Here is a 22,579-nt window from a genome sequence, read left to right as displayed (position 1 = left end):
CCGCAAGTTGAAAAATCGCCTTTACAGACATACGTTGATTAGCGGGTATACACATTAGTCATTAACTTGTTTAAAAGACTTATTTCCAAACAAATTTGCAAGTTTCAAGTTTTTAATTCACCAAATGCAATACATCATATAGATTATACAAATATATGATACAATAGCCATGCTGACGTACTTCTCAAGATAGCTGAGGATAAATCCTTAATGAAAAGAGAGTGTGCATACATACGAAATTTACTTAATTTTTGTTTGGTTTTGGAGTTAAGAGCTTTTCTCAAATAATACTTTAAGTATTGAATTTCAGAGCTATTAGCAAGGTATCTATAAATTTGAATAAATATATCATGCAGGTGTTGCATGTATTTTTTCAAAAACTGTTTTTAATTATGTACCTTTTGAGCAATCCAAACGTAGTTAAACCCATGTCCACATAACTCATTTTTTATCTCATAGACCCAGTTTAATTTATAATTAGGTTTTCAGATATTGAGCTCAAATAGAGCATCATAGTACGACTTTAAATATACAATTATCTGTTCTTATCAACTTTAACCAATATTCCATGATCATTATTTTACGATGTACATGTAAAGTATATCTGCCAGTCTCAAAACACACCATGGAGATATTGACTGTTTTCTTCACATTTAGTGGTCCTTTAAGGAAAAATGATGCACAGATTCTATGTTGTGCTGGGTAATGACTCCACAACTCACAACAGTAATTAAGTAGACATGCCACATCTGTATCAAATAGTGATAATTCAGTTTCAACATTAAGCTGTAATTTTAATTTTACTTTTGAGAAGATAATACGCTTTCCTTCTCTGTAAGGATCATATCCATACCTGCTGACCTATTTCTAGGCATACTTTTAATTACATCCATAACTTCTTCTATTTTAAAATCCAAATCTAGCTTAGGAAAAACGCAGTTATCATCTGTACTATCAGAATCAGAGGAGAAAAGTTCTCCAGCGAGACCCTTAAAATATTGAGAAAAAAAAAATCATCTAATTTTATATCGCCTGTGTAACTAACGCGTGGATCAGCAAACCTTTTATAAAATACTTTCGGGTTATTGCGTTTTAGCGATTCCATCATGGTTCCTTCCATTTCAGTATAGGCGCTCTTCAAGTTCGCCTCGCATACTTTATAACATTTTTTAGCTGCAGAAAGACCCTGCTATCAAATGATATGTTTTTATCAAAAAATGACAAAGCGGTTTTATAATTGGATATAACCTCTTGCAATTATTATTGAACCATGGTTTATCTGTTTATTTTCTTACTATTATTTACACAATGACAAGAGCAAGAACAATTCAATACTTTTCGCTGTCGTAACTAAAATTGGTCAAACAGCGAACGCGTACATTGTACGAAAATTGCTTTCTTTGGTATTAGTTAGTTGATCTACAGATCTCTCAATTAAAGTAATATTTTCAAAAATAAAACGGTTGTTCTTAGCATCTGTCCAAACTACACTAGACACAAAAGAATACTTAATGTCATCTGAACAACGATTACAATAATCGTTTCCGGTTTTATGACAGTTTAATGAAACATATATTGGGACATGATATGAGAATTCACTAAAACAACCTGCTTCAAGCATTTAACATTAGACAGTGTATCGGTAAGCACATACTCACTAACGCTTGTGCCATTTGTATTACAAAAGGGGATCTTACCATTACCGTCTCCAGAAGTACAACCATTGACAATATTTAATCCAGCTGATTTACAAAACTCTATCAGATAACGCCCAAAGCTGTTCAGTTGAACAACACCGTCAGATTTTTTTTTCTCGATCTAAAACAATTTGAGAAGGCATTTGGCACCCTAACGGTCATGCCGGATTATACAATATGCTACATATGATAGCATCAGTGTCAATTTTTCATATCATCACGTGACTCTCTGGGTTTTTTCAACAAGATAAAGAAGGACCGTGCAATATCTGTCACATGTTTATTTATATTATCATATTAAATCCTCGGTTGATGATGACCTACATTAACAAAATACAATGACATTAAACACTAACACCATACTCGATCAACAATCTTAGCTGGCCACACATCAAACCAAAACTCCACACAGCGACAAGACTGCGACAGCTCATCATACACAAACATAACATATATATAGACACGGGTCTGTACACACGATAAATATCACAAGAGTGCATGATATATGTATGTATAAACACCATGTAACGCTGGCATATACAGTGACTACAACTATCCCAACCTGACGGATCCTCCCTGTCATTGAGTAAATGACTTCTGATCTAATCTGGGATCTTTGTCTTAATATCCAAACATAAACATCATTACTACGATAGGAAATTCAAATCTTTACCTTCGGATCACCAACAGATAGTACATATGATACATTATGCTAATAATTATATATATATAACATATAGTAACACAAATGACGAAGGAAATAAAACATTTTTATGACTTGTACTCTGACTGGGCCTCGAACTAGCGATCTTCAGAGCGAATCACCTAGCCAGAATACCTGCAGCTGATACCGCTGCGCCACTTTAAAGTTCCAAGAACAGTTCAATGGTGTAGTGATGGTCCACCCGATACCCTGACATGATCATAGTGACAAATGGTCTGTTAAATGATATGAATACCTGGATCGCAATGCATATAATACAAGGATGCAAATTGTACACATATCATGAATATTCATCACAGTTGTACAGCTACGACAGAAAATTAAAATCTTTACCTTCGGATCACCAACACATAGTGAATATGATATATTGCGCGTATACAGTGTAATTATATTTCTACCACAATACGCTGTGTTATTCCACTCTCAAGCCATTGTATAAATGTGTCCACTCTTGGGTATATATATATGCTATATTCCATTATAACCTTCCGGTCTTTTCATTGGTCAAGAATGCGAACTTTGACCCGAGCTGCAATTGTTATTGATGTCATCAATATTCGAATGACGTCACATCACCGGATCATGGCCGTCACCTGTACACCTTATTTGCATACACGAAATAATACTAGGCCACATTTCCCTTGATTCAAGCCGATATAACTGTAGAAGAAACAGGTCACACGACTCGTGATTTTTGGATATGGAATTTATTTCAAACTCATAAGTTATGTTTTAAAAGTTACATTAGACATTCATTAAAGCTCGTTTCCTTTGTAACTTTTAAAAAGCAACTTACTCGTGTGAAATAAATTCCATATCTAACAACCACTCGTTGTGACGTGCAACCTCTTTATATAACGTAAACAAATGACGAAGGAAACACAATGTAACACCGTAACATACAATGTCTATACATATTACATCCTGGTGCCAATATGTTGATTTTTTACTTCCTCCATGAGATATAAATAACCTGTACTGACTATTGGGGAACATGGCGATAGTAATGGGTCGTCCAGCAGTGTTCCTGTTTTGGATGATTTTCCTATGGTCAAGAGTAGCACTATCCCTTGGAACAGGTAGGAACACAAGCATGGTAATAACTATTTCAGAGTAAAGTTTGAATGGGAACAAAGTCGACAATCAATACTGCTTCCATTCCAAGGATTTAGAATTTGTGTTTTGGAAGGTTTGATCTTATTGATATTCAAATGTTATTCCAGTGATATTCCCTCGATGCTGTGAAACGTTATGGACCTTTCTTTTGACCTACTATCTAATATATATTATATAGGCACTATCTACTGTACATTATGTTATAGATCTACGGAATTTATCATATACATGTACTATCAATTATTCATTTTTATTACTAACGTTATGCCACGCATTCTATTATATTTACAGCTTGTTGACAATATTAACTGTCTACTGTTTTATATTATTTGTCTATTGTTTACCATATTAACTGTCTGCTGTTTTATATTATCCGTCTATTGTTTACCATATTAATTATAACTGACTACTGTTTTATATTATCCGTCTATTGTTAACCATATTAACTGACTACTGTTTTATATTATCTGTTTATTGTTAACCATAGTAACTGCCTAATGTTTTATATTATCTGTCTATTGTTAACCATATTAACTGCTCACTGTTTTATATTATCTGTCTATTGTTAACCATATTAACTGACTACTGTTTTATATTATCTGTCTATTGTTTACCATATTAACTGCCTACTGTTTACCATATTTACGGTAAATTATTAACTCTATATACGACCCCCTGTTTACGATATCAACATATTTATCATAAAAAGACTTTACCGTTAATTCTATTTTCTGCCTCCTGTTAACCATATTACTTTGTTACTGTTTAAGGTATCAACAGTTTAACAAAAGCTTGACTTACTGTTTACTTTATTTACTAGTTAATGTTGACCGTATTTAACGATTTAATGGAAACTATATATTTCCCACTGATTACCATATCAATCGGTTGATGTTTATCGTATAAATGGTTAACTGTTAACTCATAATACAGTCCACTTTTAACTGTATTAGCTGGTTAATGTTTATCGTATTAACGGTTAACTGTTTACTCAATACCCTGCCCAATATTCACTATATTAACTGGTTGATGTTGATCGTATTAACAGTGAACTCAATATAATGCCCAATGTTTACCATATTAACGGTTAACTGTTGAATCAATATACTGCCCATTATTTACTATATCAACTGGTTAATGTTTATCGTATCAAATGTAAACTGTTAACTCAATATACTGCCAATGTTTACCGTATTAACGTTTAAATGTTGACTATATACTGCCCATTATTTACTATATTACCTGGATAATGTTTATCATATTAACGGTTAACTCAATATACTGCCCACTGTTTACCATATTAACGTTTAACTGTTGACTATATACTGCCAAATTATTTACCATTTAGATATTTACCGTATTGACGGCTCATTGAAAACAGTATATACTTCCAACTGTATATCGTATTAACGGTTTACTGTTAAGTCTATATATTACCCACTGTTACCCATCTTAACCTGTTATTGTTTACCGTATAAACGGCTAACCTGAAATTCTGTACATTGTATGCTACCAACTGTTAACAGTATCAACCGGTTCACCTGAATCTACATACACAGTACATTACATATATTTCTACGTACACAGTACATTACATATTTTTACGTATAAAGTACATTTCATATTTTCTTTCTGGTTTTGTACACAAACCTTATGTCTAAACACCGGTGGTTTAATCCACCCCTGTAACCCTTTTTATCAGACGTATAGAGAAAAACAGACTACACATTGAATTTAGTGCTAACTGACAAATCATAAAGATTTGTACACTAGTTTTGTAATATTAATAACAATGCTTGTACTTGAAACAAGTAGACTTCAGGTCAGTTAAAGTTTCCGAGTTAAATTGAGAACAACAATTCCGGTATCATTCACAGCATATTATAAATAAAGTGTGGTATGGCATTCTTTTGTAGGTATGTCTCAATGTACATCAACATAATAGTTGTAGGCCCATGCATCACTAATTTGTAGGAATCCAGGAAGTGTTGAGTCGAATGCTTCTTGTGAGATTTTTTTTTAAATGGTATCAAATTACTGTAATTGCTCTCTTAAATCTTGGGAAGGGACTTACTTTGGTTTCATTGACTTCTTTGTGAAAATCGCTCATTAGCGGCAATACACATTATCCTGTTAATAAACATATTCTCACCACCAATTTAAGATTCTTTTTTCGCTCTGGATTTGATAAACGACATCTGATAAATGTCGGGGACCTATACAGGATAGTATATATAAAAATACGTAATTGGATGCCATGACAAGGATTTCTTCAATATCACATTATTCATATGTTTATATTTTACTTCCTCCATGTAACCTAAATTACCTGTACTGACTCTTGGGAAACATGGCGATAGTAATGGGTCGTCCAGCAGTGTTCCTGTTTTGGATAATTTTCTGTGGTCAAGATTAGCGCTATCTGTTGGAGCAGGTAGGAACACAAACAGTGTGATGTCATTTCAGAATGAAGCTTGAATAGGAACACATTCGAAATAACAATGATTTAAAAGCATTTAGAATTTATGTCTTGCAATGTTGGAAGTTATCGTATTCAAATGATATCTAATAGAGTAAAACAGCTCTATCTTACTCCATGCTGCGATATTTTTTAGATCTTTTTGCCGACAAGATTCCAAAAAAAATCTTCTGGATTAACTAGTGCATGTTATGTACTCTTTATCAAATTTAATATAAACTATCCCTAACATTATGTTTAATTGATATGATTACATATAGTACTCAATTTAATGCAAACTTTATGATACTAACTACAGTGCGTTTACAATATTAATATTAACCGGTTAGTGTTGATAACGGTTTACCCTATATACTGCCTAGTGTTTACCAGTTAACTGGTTAATGTTTACCGGGTTTAACGGTGTACTGGAAGTATGATATACCGTCCGCTGTTTTCCATATTAACTGTCTAATGTTTACTGCGTTAACGGTTAACAGCAAAAGCTATATACTGTCAACTGTTTATCACATTAACGGTTCTATGTAAGCTATATGTACTGTCCACTGTTTACCTTATCAGCGGTTCTATGTTAACGCTGTATATTGCCAACTGTTTACCAAATTTGGTTCTATGACAACTCTGTATACTGTCAACTGTTTATCATATTAACGGTTCTAGATGTTAACTCTATATACTGCCAACTGTTTACAATATTTGGTTCTATGATAACTCTATATACTGCCATCTGTTTACCATATTTGGTTCTATGATAACTCAATATTCTGCCAACTGTTTACCATATTTGGTTTGTATGATAACTCTATATACTGTCAACTGTTTATCATATTAACGGTTCTAGAAGTTAACTCTATATACTGTCAACTGTTTATCATATTAACGGTTCTAGAAGTTAACTCTATATACTGTCAACTGTTTATCATATTAACGGTTCTAGATGTTAACTCTATATACTGCCAACTGTTTATCATATTAACGGTTCTAGATGTTAAATCTATATACTGCCAACTGTTTGTCGTATTAACGGTTCTAGATGTTAACTCTATATACTGCCAACTGTTTACCATATTTGGTTCTATGATAACTCTATACACTGTCAACTGTTTATCGTATTAACGGTTCTAGATGTTAACTCTAAACTGCCAACTGTTTGTCGTATTAACGGTTCTAAATGTTAACTCTATATACTGCCAACTGTTTGTCGTATTAACGGTTCTAGATGTTAACTCTATATACTGCCAACTGTTTACCATATTAACGTTCTATGTTTACTCTAAATACTGCCAAATTATTATCATATTAACGTTCTATGTTTACTCTTTATACTGCCAAATTATTATCATATTTACGGTTCTAGATGTTAACTCTATATACTGCCAAATGTTTATCATATAAACGGATACCCGTTGGTTGCCATATCAACTGTGTAAGGTTTATCGTATTAACTGTTGACTATTAACTCTATACACTGCCAACTATTTACCAATAAGCATAAAAATGTTTATCATATAAATGGTTTACTGTTAACTCTATATACTGCCAACTGTTTACCAATGAACATGAAAATGTTTATCATATAAATGGTTTACTGTTAATTCTATATACTGCCCACTGTTTACCAATAAACATGAAAATGTTTATCATATAAATGGTTTACTGTTAATTCTATATACTGCCCACTGTTTACCAATAAACATGAAAATGTTTATCATATAAATGGTTTACTGTTAATTCTATATACTGCCCACTGTTTACCATATTAACTGGTTGATGTTTACAATATTAACTTTAACTCAGGATTCGGAACAAAACACCACACTTTAATTTTCAATAGCGAGTTTGCGTACCATATATATGGATGCATGTATAATTCATCATAAACAATGCGAACTTTATCTATTTTACTACAATTGCGAAGCAAGCTATATCAGTTTATATCAATAACGCTTGTTTGTCCGGATTAAAGCGTCTGGAGGAGTCTTACTGTGGAAAAAACCTTTGTGGGGCAGATGGTACAATAGGTTTTCTCATCCGATCTTGGAATCGAACTCCGGTCGCCTAGGTGAAAGGCATATATGTTACGATCAAACATAGTCTAAATATATATGTCTACTCTACCAGATGCAAAACAATATTCAGTTTACCCTGTTAAAGCCGGTATTCACGTATACAATTTTATATATCTAGACACACTATGTTTTATACACATACCTGAAACCTGAACACATGTTGGTTAATCTACCTGTAAAGGCATTCAGAGAAAAGTCACAGACCACAAACTACATATAAACAGTATCAACCGCCAAATCAGAAATATCTTTTCAACAATGTTAACAACCAGTGTTTGAAACATGTAGACTTTACGTCAGTAAAAGGCTTCCAGTTTATTTTGAAAGTAATAATACCGGCGTAATCTATAATGAAGTGTGGTAACGTTTTAATCAGTCCGTATCAACATAATACGTATTATAATAATTGTAGACCAACTCATCGCTTATTCGTAGGCATTCAGGAAGTGTTGAGTTGAATTGCTTTTTTTTATGATTTTTTTTTTCTTTTTAATATGTAATACTGTATAAATACAAGCTTTTCGCATATTCATTATGGCGCCAAATATCCGAACCCGTAATCGTCACCCATCTATTATTTATTCAGCTATGTACACCAAACACGGAATAAAATACCAGTGCTAGAACATCCAAAATAAATATCGAATATGCCTACTATAGTTTTGTTCTCTCCAACACTAAACATCATTATCAATCACAAGCGCCTAGATCTGGGTAGTATTAAAAGATAAAGTTGGGTTTGGGGATGATATTTTTTCTATAAATACTTGCCAGAAATATATGTCCGTGCACCAAGAAATATTTTCCATATCAATATTGCTGACATCAGAAGGGACTTCGTGCAATATTACGTTACTGTAAGCACGCAGGTGTCTACGGGCGGTACGATATTTTGAGAAAAATCATGTGAGATACTGCATTTACACAGAAATCATAACATTTTTAGATTGATAAAAGTTTTGCTTAAAAAAGTTCAAAATAAATCCAAATATAACTTTATGTTTTAGGCTACATTGTTACTTTGACGATTGCCTATATCATATGATATCCTGTTCCGACACGTCTGACCACAGCAAGATCTCGACTAGGTACCGCATCTGTTGGAAGACATTTTATCGGTGGTAGAAATACAATAATTGGTCGACTTGAAGAATGATTTTTGTTTGCAGAATCCATCACTTTGGTATGGAATAAAAAATACAATGTTTTTTACACGCTCGTTTTTCGTCTATGTATTTACTGACGAAACGAGTACCTGTGTATGTAGCCTTAGCCCCGCCTATACAAATATCATTCAATGTATAGATACACTGTGCTCAACTGACAAACCTCGGCGACTGGCACACCTAAGCTGACTACCTATTAGACTGCTGATACCGTCAACGATCTGATATTCACCGCTTTAATATAGAACATTGGTAACCTCGGCTATCGATTGTAACAGAGAATTTCCCGATGTTTCAGTATTTTCAACCAATCACAAAAAAGATTTGTCGATCATCGGGCTTAACTACGTCAATAATTGCTACCATCCAAGGAAGCACTAGAAATGCTTTGCCAGCCATATTGTGGGGCTTTGCGCTTGGATATAAATAGTATGTTTACTTTTATTGGCTCGCTGGCATACTTTAAACGCAGCGATAGGTTACCTGTTGTCTGTAATGTCCATTCGTAGAGGTAGATCAAATTTTAACTCTCATAGATAAAGAAAAGACATAACTAAGCGAGCTTCTAATTCATACCCTTCTATCTCCATCGTTACTTTAACTGCTTACTAATAAATAATGATGTTGGTAGGTCTGATAGGCTTTTGGGAAGCTTATACTTGTTGTAATGATATGTGACTGTGATTATGAAATGTTCTGATTGACAAAACGCAATGCTCACCGCACAATAATACACCAGAAGGTTGAAATTGCTTTTTATTTCAGTTGCCTTGTACCCTAAAATACTATCAAGAGAAAAGCCATTTGTTATTTCTTAAATTCATATATCACACAGTAAAGAAACAAAGACAAAAAACTTACACATAAAGTAATAACTGATATTTTTGTATTAGTTATATAATATGACAATTGTCAACTTAAGATACCGGTTAAAGTCGGGGTTGATCAACCCTGGTGGGAAAATCATGTCGTCCGATGACATCGATAATAATGAAATTCTAGGTTTGATAAATTCTGGTGTTAATCTCAACCAAATTGTATACTGTTGTATTGATTTATACATGCATTCTTAGGTTGTTTTGTTATTTCCTTGTTGACATTGCTAATGCAATTTTACGTGCACAATAAATAATTGAATTGGATTGAGTTAAAGAGATCCTAACAATTTTGTATTGAGCGGTGGTCTATGGAGTAACTAAGGTGATATCATACGCGATATCTCACCTTCGCTAAATGTTAGGGAAGTCACTATATTGGAAGTAAGTAATGTTAACTGTTGCAATCTCGGACAATCAGATTGTATTCTAGCGTTTCAGGCCATCCAGTATACAAATACCATGGACTGGTCAAACAACATACCCGGAGATTGATTTAGTAATTGACAGTAGCCTAATGTTTCTTCAAAGCGTTGACTATCTTTGATACATTCCGAAGATTTCTTCATGCATTATTCTCAGCCTCGAAATGTTGCATAAAAATGGAATAGTTTAAGGTAGACCGACCCTTCTGTGACGTCACAGACATGAGTCCGGCGATCCGGGCCCTTGATTATATTCACGAATAGTTACATCTGGTTTAATTTTCAAGTCAGCTGGGAGATAAATGTTTAGGCCTACAGCACGATGCGGTCAAGAGGTAAAGGGGTCAGTTTTGTAAAACTAAAAGACTAGGTAAGGCTTATGCTTTCAATGAAGTAAGAACATAAATTAAAGATGGTCCATTGAAAGCAAGGACAGCGCCGATGTATCACATAATGTGCCAATGTGTGACGACCATATAACGTTAGTTACAGTCTCGGCGGAGACAATTTATATCAAGTCAGGAAGAGGTTAGCACATCTCCAATTTATGGCAATGTAGAAAAAGAGGACACTTCATGGCGCACGGGCCGACGCATGGTGGAGTTGGGGACTTCGGCCGATGCTCTAAAAGCATGTGCACTTTGCGGCAACCAACAATTACTTCAGTATGTACTCCATCTGTCAGATTGTATATTGTTAGGGAAACGTAAGTTCGGCCTTGCGCACTTTACATGTGATATATTGTTATTCAGAATGCGAGGTAGTCAACCACAGATCAGAAAAAAAGAGGAAACGCATGGGACGTAAACACAAAACTTGCAACATGCATTGGTGGTATAAAAGATCTATACAATGTACATTCGACAATTTTTCAAAAACCTAAAACCCGTGAAATTGATGTAGATGTTAAGTGCCTTTTTACTCATATTCTGAATATATTATAAATATTGTATTTAATTAACTGTAGGCCTATTAAACACGTTTCTTGTGATCGGTCTAGACTGGAGATTTCACTCCATGGGGAGCTCTCTACCAGGTTCGAGCAGTTTTATAAATAGATCATAACAAAAACGGATGACGGATTGACAAGCACAAATTCGGACCCTTTAAAGAGGCATGTCCGTGAATGAATTGTAACGAGTTGCATAAATGCAAAAAATACATAAACAAAAACCATCAAAAGGCCAACTCTGGTAATTTCTACATCACTACCATGTCAGCAAATTGCGGCGCCCGGGTGTTAAGCTCAAGAGCGTCTTCGTTGCCACAGGTGTAAAATACGGAAATGTTTAATTTTCCTATTTAACTATTACCAATCAATCCAATAAGACTTGACAATGTCAAAATATATAATTCCGATAAACTGTGAGATTTACAGTCATTTCGATCGCGGATTTTGCTGTATATGTTGCATAATTCGTGGATTGCGGCATAATTTGGTCATACCCGCCTACAATGTGGGCGAATTAGCAAAAAATGAGAGGTGTTTTTTTCCTGTCAGTTATCCTTGCAAGTTATAGCCAATTTGTCATTTTGTTCCGTGGTCGGGTTATTTTCCTTGAAGGACATCATTATCACATCAAAAAAAAGATAAAAAATTTCCCAACCGTTCTTCCGATCCCGTCTTCGGCGTTCATTTTCTATAGAAATTATCGTTGCCCGGGTGTAAAATTTATCGATGCCCAGGTGTAAGCACCGGCGCCCGGTCAGTACGATTGAACCCGGTGAGTAAAGCCTGGGGTCGCGGCTCGATGACGGTGGAGGCACACTACTTGCTTTTCTGTTACATCGGTTGACCATTCCAAGTGCAAGCTATATGAAAATGAGAGGCTTCGTTGGGGATAAAACCTGGGTTAATGTGTGTTCGGGGCGAACTCGTTTGAAAAGTGAGGAATAGTGAGGCAGGTTTTAATTGTAAATAGGGTACATAGTGATTTCAGGTGGGGGAATTTCCATTAAGTCAGTCGGTAGAGCGACGGAGCAGTAAGCAGAGCGGGTCGCGGGTTTAACCCCTTGTGGAGGCACTAAATTCGCTTTCCTGTTATATATATCATGAAAATTTTGTTGTATCGTCTGCCCTTTTACGTTGTTAGTAGCAAAGAAATATGGCAGTAGAATACATTATTAAGTGCACGATCATTTGGAATCCAACAATGCAAAGTAAAGACAATGAAATTCACATCAGGACAAACAATAAACAATTCTGTCTGACAGTGTTCGAAAGTAAAGGTGGTCCGATGGCCAGAGGCTATAGAAAACCTGGTCGGTCTATGTAAAATTTCTTAGTGTTGGCCACAATGGCTATGAAAAGTTTGAGTCCTGACATAAATTACAATTCATGTAAACAACATTCCAATATTTTCTGACAAATGATGATATGAAATCAGAGCTTAAAATAGAGTTTTTTTAACCCATAATAGCGTGTTATTACTGGATGATGCAAGCGTTTGCGTGACAGTAATGCTACTTTTCAACAATATGTTTACAAAATGGGTCTATGGAAAAATGACTTGGGCTATGGGATTTCAATTTTCTGTAGACATACTGTCTAAGGAATTTTCATATATACTTTCATGTATAGATGTTTAGATGTAATACATAGTTTATGTTACAATGTGTTTACATGTTTAGATTTAGATTTTTTAAAAAGGGGGGTATAATCACCTTTTATATTTTGGCCCAGTTTGTAGCATTTTTTGTGTGTCATTCTTTTAAATTAACCCCCACCCCCCTAAAAAAAAAGTCTAAAATCTGAAAATGTGGTTGTATATATATGTTACGGTGAGTGATAACTGTCATAGCTGCGCTCTTCTAAGGCTTTGCCTTCATTCAAATTACATTATCGCATAGGTTGGAACGCTCGACACTCGACACTCGAGCAACATTGTTTAGCGCTGCAAATGAAGCTCTATTGTGCATAGTCTGGCATTCTGTATCACCGATACGCTTCGTTTGACATGACGTATTAGAAGCAAGCGTCTCAAGGACCGTTAATGTAATGTTCTAATTTTCATCCGGAAAAGAGGAAAATATCCGGAAAATGTTAATTGCGTTTGGGAAATCAAACAAATAAAATTCTTTTGGAAAAAAAGAAAGCACCAGTAACATAGATTACAATATAATTTATGAAAGAAAATGGTAAAGATTTAACAAAAAAATTCATCAATGTCAGATTCCAAAATAACTGCTCTAATTTGGTAATTTGAGCCATACTTGAAGCAAAAGTTTTGGGGTACCAGCAAAGTAAACGGCCATAGTATGAAAAGAAATATGGTGAGGTGTTATTTTTATTTTTTTTTCTTAAAGCATACATATGAAATTTTTAATTAAGCAAAAAAAGGGGGTCATTTTTCTGTTCATTTTTTCAGGAAAAAAATAAACGTGTATTTTTTAAAATAATTTTTTTAATAAAAATAACAGGTTTTTCGTATAAAAATAGCCATTTTTTGTTAACCACCCAAAGAATCTTCTCTTTTTTTGATAATTATAAATGATATTGCTCTTACTGATGATATAAATAGGATATAAACTTCTTTTTATGCTTGAGGTGAATATTATCGGGGAAAGATAAAACCTACCAACATCCTTAAAAATATGGTTCAGCTATTAATTAATACGTATCTTTATGTGGCCCTGGTAGTAAAACGAACGTGGTGACATATGTTTTTTATGTGCTTTTTGTGATAAGAGCATAATTAACATTGAAATAAAAATAAAATTAAGGAGATCTATCAGAGGAAACCCGAAGGGTCGGTCTACCTTAAGAAAACATTTTACTTAAACATTTCTTTGTAGAATCGTCCATCCTCGTATCTGTTGAGGGCACTTCCCTTAGTGGAATATACATTTACAAGGGCGATAGTACCAGCGTCACGAAGACATCTCCATATAATTTCACCAGCTTGGGATCAAGTAATGTTCAGATCAGGAGCATGGATGTTAATGTAGCCAATGGATCCATCTACTTCTTTGACAGAATTTCTCGATGCATATATCGTTTGCATTCAGTCAATGTCGAAAATGTCCACTGCGGAATTTCAAGCTCAGTATTCACCTCGATAGCGTATGATTGGGTAAGTGGAAACATGTACTGGACAGACGGCTTGTTTAACTGGATAGCGGTCCAGCCTGTTGATGCAGTTGACAAGAGCATGTTCAGAGTCATAATCCAGGATGATATAGAAAATCCAAGAGCCATTGCTGTGGATGGTGTAGCAGGGTAAATATTGTAGCAGGATATATCAATAATACTACTTTGAACGCAGTGTTGTTTATTGTCCTTAACACAACAAAATTGAATGTACGGGTTTAGGGTAAATTTCTCTGTTGAATATTAATTTCATATGTCGTTGGAAACTCTGAATTTGTTGTCCCTGGATAACCACATTGTAGATAACAACAATTTAGACGAATCCTAGAATGACGGAAGTATGGTACTCTATAACATGACTCGTTCGTTGTGTATGATCTTTAGTGGTCCTCGATGTTGCTATGGAACAACAGATATGAACACAACGAATGATGGCTGATTACGGCTATCTCGTTTTGGCGTTTTTGTGATGGCGTGTTTTGCGTTCTCCAGCTACACCATCCCGAGATAAGAAATAAATTGTCGTCTATTTGCCTCTTTAAACCACAACGAGCCAACACGCCAAAGCGACAATTTACCGCAAAAACACGCCAACGCGAATGACCGTAATCAGCCACCAGAGTTGTATGCATTATAGTTATAATTGTTGCATTGTCTAACCATGTGCACCTACGAAATAATTTTAAAGCTCCAAACGACGACAGAAAGTACAGACTTACATTTCATGTTTTGCAGTAACTTATCATACAATTCGTTTATTTAAGGCTCTCGCGTACCAAACTCAACATTATACCATTGATACAAAAACAATGAAGAAATCAAAAATGTATTTAAACATTTTTTTCAGATATGTTTTTTGGTTTGATATATCACCATCTGGCTACCGGATAGAACGATCATTGCTTGATGGAACCTCCCGAACCCCAATCATCACTACTAGCTTGTTGAACGTACAAGATATTGAAATAGACACGATCGCCAGGAGGCTTTACTGGACAGACGACTGGAGATACGCCATTGAATCTTCACTGTATGACGGAACGGACCGTAAAGTTTTGTACAAACATTTGAATATCAAGTTTCGATCCATTACAGTAGATACGGTAATTATTGTTCATATGTAGCCTGTAAGGTATGCTGCATACGCAGTGACCTCACTCTGGATAAGGAAATGTTTGAGAAAAGCTACTTATGCTCTTTGTATGTTCTCAACAATTGGATGACGTCACAGCAACAATTCAGTGACGTTACTGCAATAATACAATGACGTCACGTCAACAGTGTTTTGTATTGACATAACGTCTATATTAGATACATAAGATTTACGTTTCTATGATATTCCAATATTCACATTTATTTCCAGTTACCAGCTTGACCACATGATTTCGTCTTGAAATTACTCTCAAATACAGCGCTGATAATATCACTTGGCAGTTGTGAAAACGAGGCAGTCAGTTTGTAAACAGGAACACATAATGTACGAGGAGACACAGTTTTTTGACATCAGATTTGGTCATTGTTCTGGAAGCTGTTATTTGATTGCTCAAAGTCATTTCAGAATTACGAAAAAGTGATATTCATTCCCAAAATTTAGCCAAATCATAACCATAAGTACACGTTTGCCTCATCTGCCAATACACACTTATCGACAATGCCGCAGAATATTGCAGAATAGTTTCAAAGAGATATGCAGTACATCATGTTTATTACCACAATAGAATGCGATAATCAAGTGCACTTGGCAGCTTTACCGACCAAATGTCTATGTCGTCCCTCCTGCCGGTCGAATAACTTTGTTGTTAAGTAAGAACTAGTGAATATACCAGAAAAACTACTTTGGGTACTAAACAGCTGAATCCACATATAAAAATGTGTAGAACTTACTGGGAAAAGAGTAACAGGCTTATTTAAATATACAGTGATTTTCTTGGTTTTCAAAATGCAAGTGCAACATAAACCCTCATGCAGAATTACTGTGTATCGTCACAAAACTCTGTCATTAATAAACGACTTAGATATGCATTGATTTCATTAAATAAATGATATTTTCGAATATCCTTATTACAGTAACTAAATATTGTGAACTTTATGAAAAGTTAACATTGAAATAAATATTAGCAACAATTGATAAATGTCGTACATACACCAATATCACTTTACATGAACTAATTCTTAAATATGAAAAACATTTTTTGTTCTGTATTTTGTTTCAGAATCATGTGTGTACGACTCTCTATAGCATTGATGGATGGTATTGTTTTTCCAAATCAACCGGAAGCATTACTTTTTCTCGCTCCAGCGAGTTTTCTTTAACGGACCCAGTCATAATTACCATTTCTAAGGAAGATATGAGGCCTCGTGTGACTGGTATGTTTCATTTGATAGTGTTATTAAGAATACAGCTATATTGATCACAGTACAACTACGACAGGAAATTCAAATATTTACATTCAGATCACCAACACATAGTCCATATGATACATTGTACAAGTAGATATATAACATAGTAGCATAAATGATGAAGGAGACAACGTTATGACCTCACGATCTACGGCACCCAATTCACTAGTTCTTACTTAACAACAAAGTTATTCGATTAACCATACTGACAAATTGTTTATTATTATAAATACCTGAATCACATTTTATACATGGATGAGAATTGTACACCTATTATACATATTCATCACAGTACAACATACATAGGCCGAACGGCGGTGGCTACGTCGCTCAAAGGATTGCCCGCATCCTTACATGCTTGATAAATTATCATTTCGAAAAACTGCTGAAATGTGTAGGAAAACGAAAGTTTTTTTAACATGTGTTCTTTAGATCATGCGCAGGTATGAGGTAAGATATATGCAACACAGGGACCGCGGTGGCCGAGTGGTTAAGGTGTCCCGACACTTGTTCACTAGTCCTCCACCTCTGGGTTGCGAGTTTGAAACCTACGTGGGGCAGTTGCCAGGTACTGGCAGTAGGCCGGTGGTTTTTCCTCGGGTACTCCGGCTTTCCTCCACCTCCAAAACCTGGCACGTCCTTAAATGATCCTGGCTGTTAATAGGACGTTAAACAAAAAACAAACAAACCAAATATGCAACACAAAAACGGTGATGATTGATCGCCGGTATGTTCCAAAATTGGCAAAACAGTTGCAGTTCGACGATAATGTATACCGCAGGTTTTATGAATGTTCCCATGGCCAACATGTGATGTAGTGTGCATTTTTTCCCCATGTACAAAGTTCCTCTGTGATGGTTCCCAGCAGTATACATTATCGCCGAACTGCAATTGTTTTGCCGATTTTGGAACATAATGCACTGGGAGTACAACGGCGGTCACCAATCCAAGAGCTGACTAGCTATTCGACTATGCAGCTTATATGCCCATATTCATGTACCATCACAGAGGAACTTTCTGCAAAGTTCAAATGTTAACATAAAATGACTGATATTATTAAATGACAATCTTGATTTTCCGAAGCACATTGGTTTTATTTATAGGTAGTTGCTCGACATTGGGATGTGAACACTTTTGTGTAAATCTCCAACCAAGTGGTAAATGTATGTGTAAGGAGGGATACACGCTGGATACAGACGGATTACACTGTACAGGTACAACCTTTAGTTGCTGTTTTTATGGTAGATGTGAACCTCTTATTTGTTTTAAACCGTGATCTCGCATTAATACATCCAGATTATTTAATATTGATTTTATATTGCTAACAGTTTATGAACATAGGGATACATATAATTTCAATGTTTTTTTTTTTTTATATAATTTCGAAAATACGCTCACATGTGTAGTTATCTGATACTTCACCATCAATCATTCCTAACTCCTGTTAATATCTCTCGAAAGCATATTATGATCTCCCTTCTTTACTATATCTCCTTTGTAAGACATGGACTATTAATGTAATCGTGATCCACGTCAACTTCTTTCTGACGCTTTGAAAAATATGACATATATAACTTGTAATCAATGGGACATGCTGACAAACACGTTGTTAAACCTAGAAAGGTTCATATTTTAGTGGTTGTCTTATTTTAGTGCCTTTCAAATTGGTAGCATTCCGCTAAGTTATGACTACGCTAATTACACTCAGTTTTAATTTCATAATGCGCGAAATTGTGAGTACGCCAACACCGGAAAATGTTCACAGTATATCTTACATGGAAATATAGATATTCTACATTGTTTGATGATCTGCAATGAAATTTCTTGTAAACAGCTGATATGTGATACTAAGATAACTACCTTCGTTCCAGAAAACCATCCGCTTTATAGTAAAGCATTTGTGGTGTCCAACTCCACCAACATCTGTATGTTGAGTTTCCGTGCAGTAACAGGCTACAATGATCCTCTTCGTTGTGTTGGTAACGTTGTACAAGGTTGTCAGCTTCTGACTGTCGACACAAGTAACAAACTTATCTACTACGTTGACACAACATCAAACTTCATCAGAGAGTACAATATGGCTACAGACACAAGCCGCCAGATCACAACAGCCAATACTGTGTCCGGTAAACATACAGAAAAACATCTAAATATATCACTGTGGGTCATATATAACCGTTAAAATAACAAGTGTTTTAATTTTACAAAAGAATAATTTTAATCGGTTAAAACAAGAGAAGGCTGTTGAAACAACACCTAGCGTTACATAATTTACACTATTCTCACCCTACAAAACTCTTTTTCTTTCGGTCTTTTACTTCAGTGAATAACTAATTAGTTCAATCACAAAGTGGACCAAGCGCTTTTTGCCGTTATATTTAAGCAGATACTCGTTTAGATTTGTTGATTTATTTTGTTTCTCATGGAAACTATCCAGAGAGCTGATAACTATTGTATTTTGTTCAGCCTACTCTTGATTTCTTACGTAAGGATAAAGTTACTGTTTGTGAAGTCACTAATGATTATACCAATGACTTGTCAGTACACTGCATTTTCAAATCGTAAAAAGATATACCGATTAAAATATACCATTGCAAATTAGTCCCACTGCTGAAGCAAGTGTCGTGTTTAATCCCAAAAGTTGCAAACGAAATAATTAATGATTTAAAAATCTTACTTATTAATTACGCATAAATATTCCATATTTACTTTTGTAGGGATGGTATTTGATTGGACAGATGGAAACCTGTATTGGTCTGAATCTACTACTGGCAAGGTGAAATATGTAACGATAGCAACACTTGCTGCCAAGGAACTCGTAGATGTCTCTTCGCCTCCTTCTCGCCTAACCATAGATCCACACAACAGGTTTGATTTCGTTTTTCAAAATCTTCAACTTGGGTATCTTATTTGATCACAATGTGATATCGGTGTATTCAGGCGCTAGCTACTAATTCCAATACAGGCTAGCATTGGTCGACTTACTTCAAAATTATGATTTGGCACAATGGATATTAGCATCTTTCGATACATATTGATAGCTAGATGCAGCAAAGCAGCTTAAAATGAATTTAGACTGCATCGCACAGCTACTTCTTCCTTCATTTACTCGCGATGGATACAAGGAGTCAAAACCTAAATGGGGAAGTGTATCTGTATTTTCAACATTGACTTGATAATATTTTCTGTCTTTTAAATTGAAAGTAATACGAAATACTTCTTTCGCCAGGACACTTTTCTGGGTGGAGGGGACAAGTGGATATGAAATGAAGATTGTATCAATGTCCCTGGCTAGCAATGAGAAATCCGTCATACTGACCTATCGATCACCTGCCTTTATAAGGGACATATTCTTTGATGTTTCAAGCGACAGGTACTTTTTTTTTTTACATTTGATGTTAATTTTAATCAATTAATTCAATTTTATTATCCATACCGTAATTTCCTGTGTATTACCCACGTTCTTTACGATTAGAGCATTAGAAAATGCTTTCTGTGGACTACCTGATGAAGCGGATTATCTGACAAAATGCAAGAAAAAAACAACAACAAACAAACAAACAAACAAAAAACTGCGGGCTGTACGATACTTGTTAAATCCAAATTTGCATTTCGTGTTTCCCTTGTGTACTTTTGCTGAATTCGTCCGATATAGTATTCATACATTACCTGTGCTTGGATGTATCAAATCAAAACAACCCACAAGTCAATCTAGTAATGCTTAATGCTGTTCATGATTCGAAACAGTACAGATCGACTGTGAGAGCTAAACATAGGGATTTCCCTGATAGTGAACTTACATGTCCTAACGTAGAGTTTCCTCTGGCCCTGACACCATATCTGGTGTAGGGCCAGAGCGCACTACTATATGTAAACGTGGAATTCTCCGACATCGTTTGGTGTCGCTAAGATTTTGGTGCAAACTCAATAAATTTGGGCGTGACATAACACCTACCTTACATATATGGATAAACCAGATGTTTATTTACCCCCAAACACCAATTTAGGCCCAAATCGGTATTATATTCCATCCGTATAGACTCTCTATTTACATGGTATCAGGGCCTGAGGAAACTCGGGCTAGTCATAACGTTGCAGATAACCTGCGAGCTATATACCGCAGTGGGCTATCTACATACTTCAAATCATAAAACCTATTATTTCGGCTTGTGATGGCATTCTAACGGAGCAGTCAATACACAGTAAATTACGGTACCATGGCAATAACATAAACACGTGAATTATAACATATGTATGACTTGTTTTGGTAATATTTATATCATTCACACAGAATTAAGAGTGGTTTAGTGTCCAATAATCGTTCTTTTATTTGTGAATAAGAGCTATATTTCAGTCGGGTTTTCATCACTTGTGATAAGCACTCTTGTAAATATAGAAAATTGACCTTATGAGTGAAAAGAGTTTTATTTTTCCATATTGTCAATATTTGAGAGAAGCGCTCGTTCTTAATTTTCTTTTTTTGTTAATAATTTTCCAGATTGTACTTTGTCCAGCACAGTTCACTTTTCAGCGTGAAGCGAAACGGCAGTGATAGAGAATATGTGTACTCAGGTCTTTCGCCTTCTGTGGACAAAATGGCAATCTACAAGGTGTAGTATTATTCAAAAAGTCGGTAGTCGATCAAGTGTGATCCCTCTATGAAGTTTTCAAAATGGCGACTAAAAGTACTATGTTTATGACGTCATATGACCTGAAGTATTTCGTTATGTGAACGTCATGTTTTATGTTTGATTGAACCTGCATTATTTTCGATGGACCTTAAATCAATACAATCCAAATCACAGTAACAAGCAAAGCAAATATGATTTTGCATACAAAGGCATACTTACTTTCTAACTCTAAAATGTTTAATGCTGAAGTTGCTCTTGTTAGTCAAGCCTTGAAAGTACAATAAAACGACACAGGATACCGTTAATAGACAAATCGCGTCATTTCCTCAAACAAGAATCGTCTCAGTCTACCCCATCACCTAAAATCTTTACCTATGAAACAGATAAGAGTGTGAAGGTATTTTCTTACAAAAATGTCAAGCATCGCCAAAATCATAAAAAGGAGAAGTAAATAAGTTAGCGCTTTGTCAATTAATTGAATCATTGTACGTGAATGATTAGAAGAATCGAAAGCACTTTTGTCCAGTTTCTAAGTATGATATACAAGTGTATCAGATTTGGACGAAAACATACGTCAATGGGGTACGTTGGCCATATTAACCAACCAAGTGTTAATGTAATCGTTGGTGCCGGTCACCTGGTCATGTAAGAACGTCGGGGACTGTAGTGAACGTCCAGATAGGGACTGTGAAAACAACATTAAAATCAAGTTGTGAAAACAGTCAGCAATGACGAAGATATTATTGAATAATGATTTTTTTTTTAAATAACAGTGATTTTTGTTCTGTTAATTATAAACTCAACAGTAACCCACATTCATATAGCCGGCCCATTTGTAAAAGCATTCATCGATAAGATATTTATGGCAGTACAATATATTTCTAACTGATAAAATATAAAGCATGCA

At 35.1% G+C, this 22,579-nt stretch overlaps 1 protein-coding gene across 1 annotated transcript in view; it reads left to right on the top strand.

Annotated features, from left to right (window-relative positions):
* The first annotated feature begins 3,409 nt into the window (after positions 1-3,409).
* Positions 3,410-22,579, top strand: part of LOC117342778 (low-density lipoprotein receptor-related protein 4-like) — a 31,987-nt gene continuing 12,817 nt past the window's right edge. Inside the window, exons 1-9 of the mRNA XM_033905038.1 lie at positions 3,410-3,500; positions 14,347-14,770; positions 15,489-15,744; positions 16,855-17,008; positions 18,145-18,255; positions 18,913-19,167; positions 19,759-19,909; positions 20,271-20,414; positions 21,540-21,651. Coding sequence (XP_033760929.1) covers positions 3,416-3,500; positions 14,347-14,770; positions 15,489-15,744; positions 16,855-17,008; positions 18,145-18,255; positions 18,913-19,167; positions 19,759-19,909; positions 20,271-20,414; positions 21,540-21,651 — 1,692 coding nt within the window. The 5' untranslated portion in view covers positions 3,410-3,415. The remainder of the gene's footprint in view (positions 3,501-14,346; positions 14,771-15,488; positions 15,745-16,854; positions 17,009-18,144; positions 18,256-18,912; positions 19,168-19,758; positions 19,910-20,270; positions 20,415-21,539; positions 21,652-22,579) is intronic.

The sequence above is a fragment of the Pecten maximus genome, chromosome 2 (assembly GCF_902652985.1).
Source record: "Pecten maximus chromosome 2, xPecMax1.1, whole genome shotgun sequence".
In the NCBI taxonomy this organism is placed as follows: domain Eukaryota; kingdom Metazoa; phylum Mollusca; class Bivalvia; order Pectinida; family Pectinidae; genus Pecten; species Pecten maximus.
The sequence above is the reverse complement of the archived record's forward strand: the minus strand, read 5'-3'. Positions and strand labels throughout refer to the sequence as shown.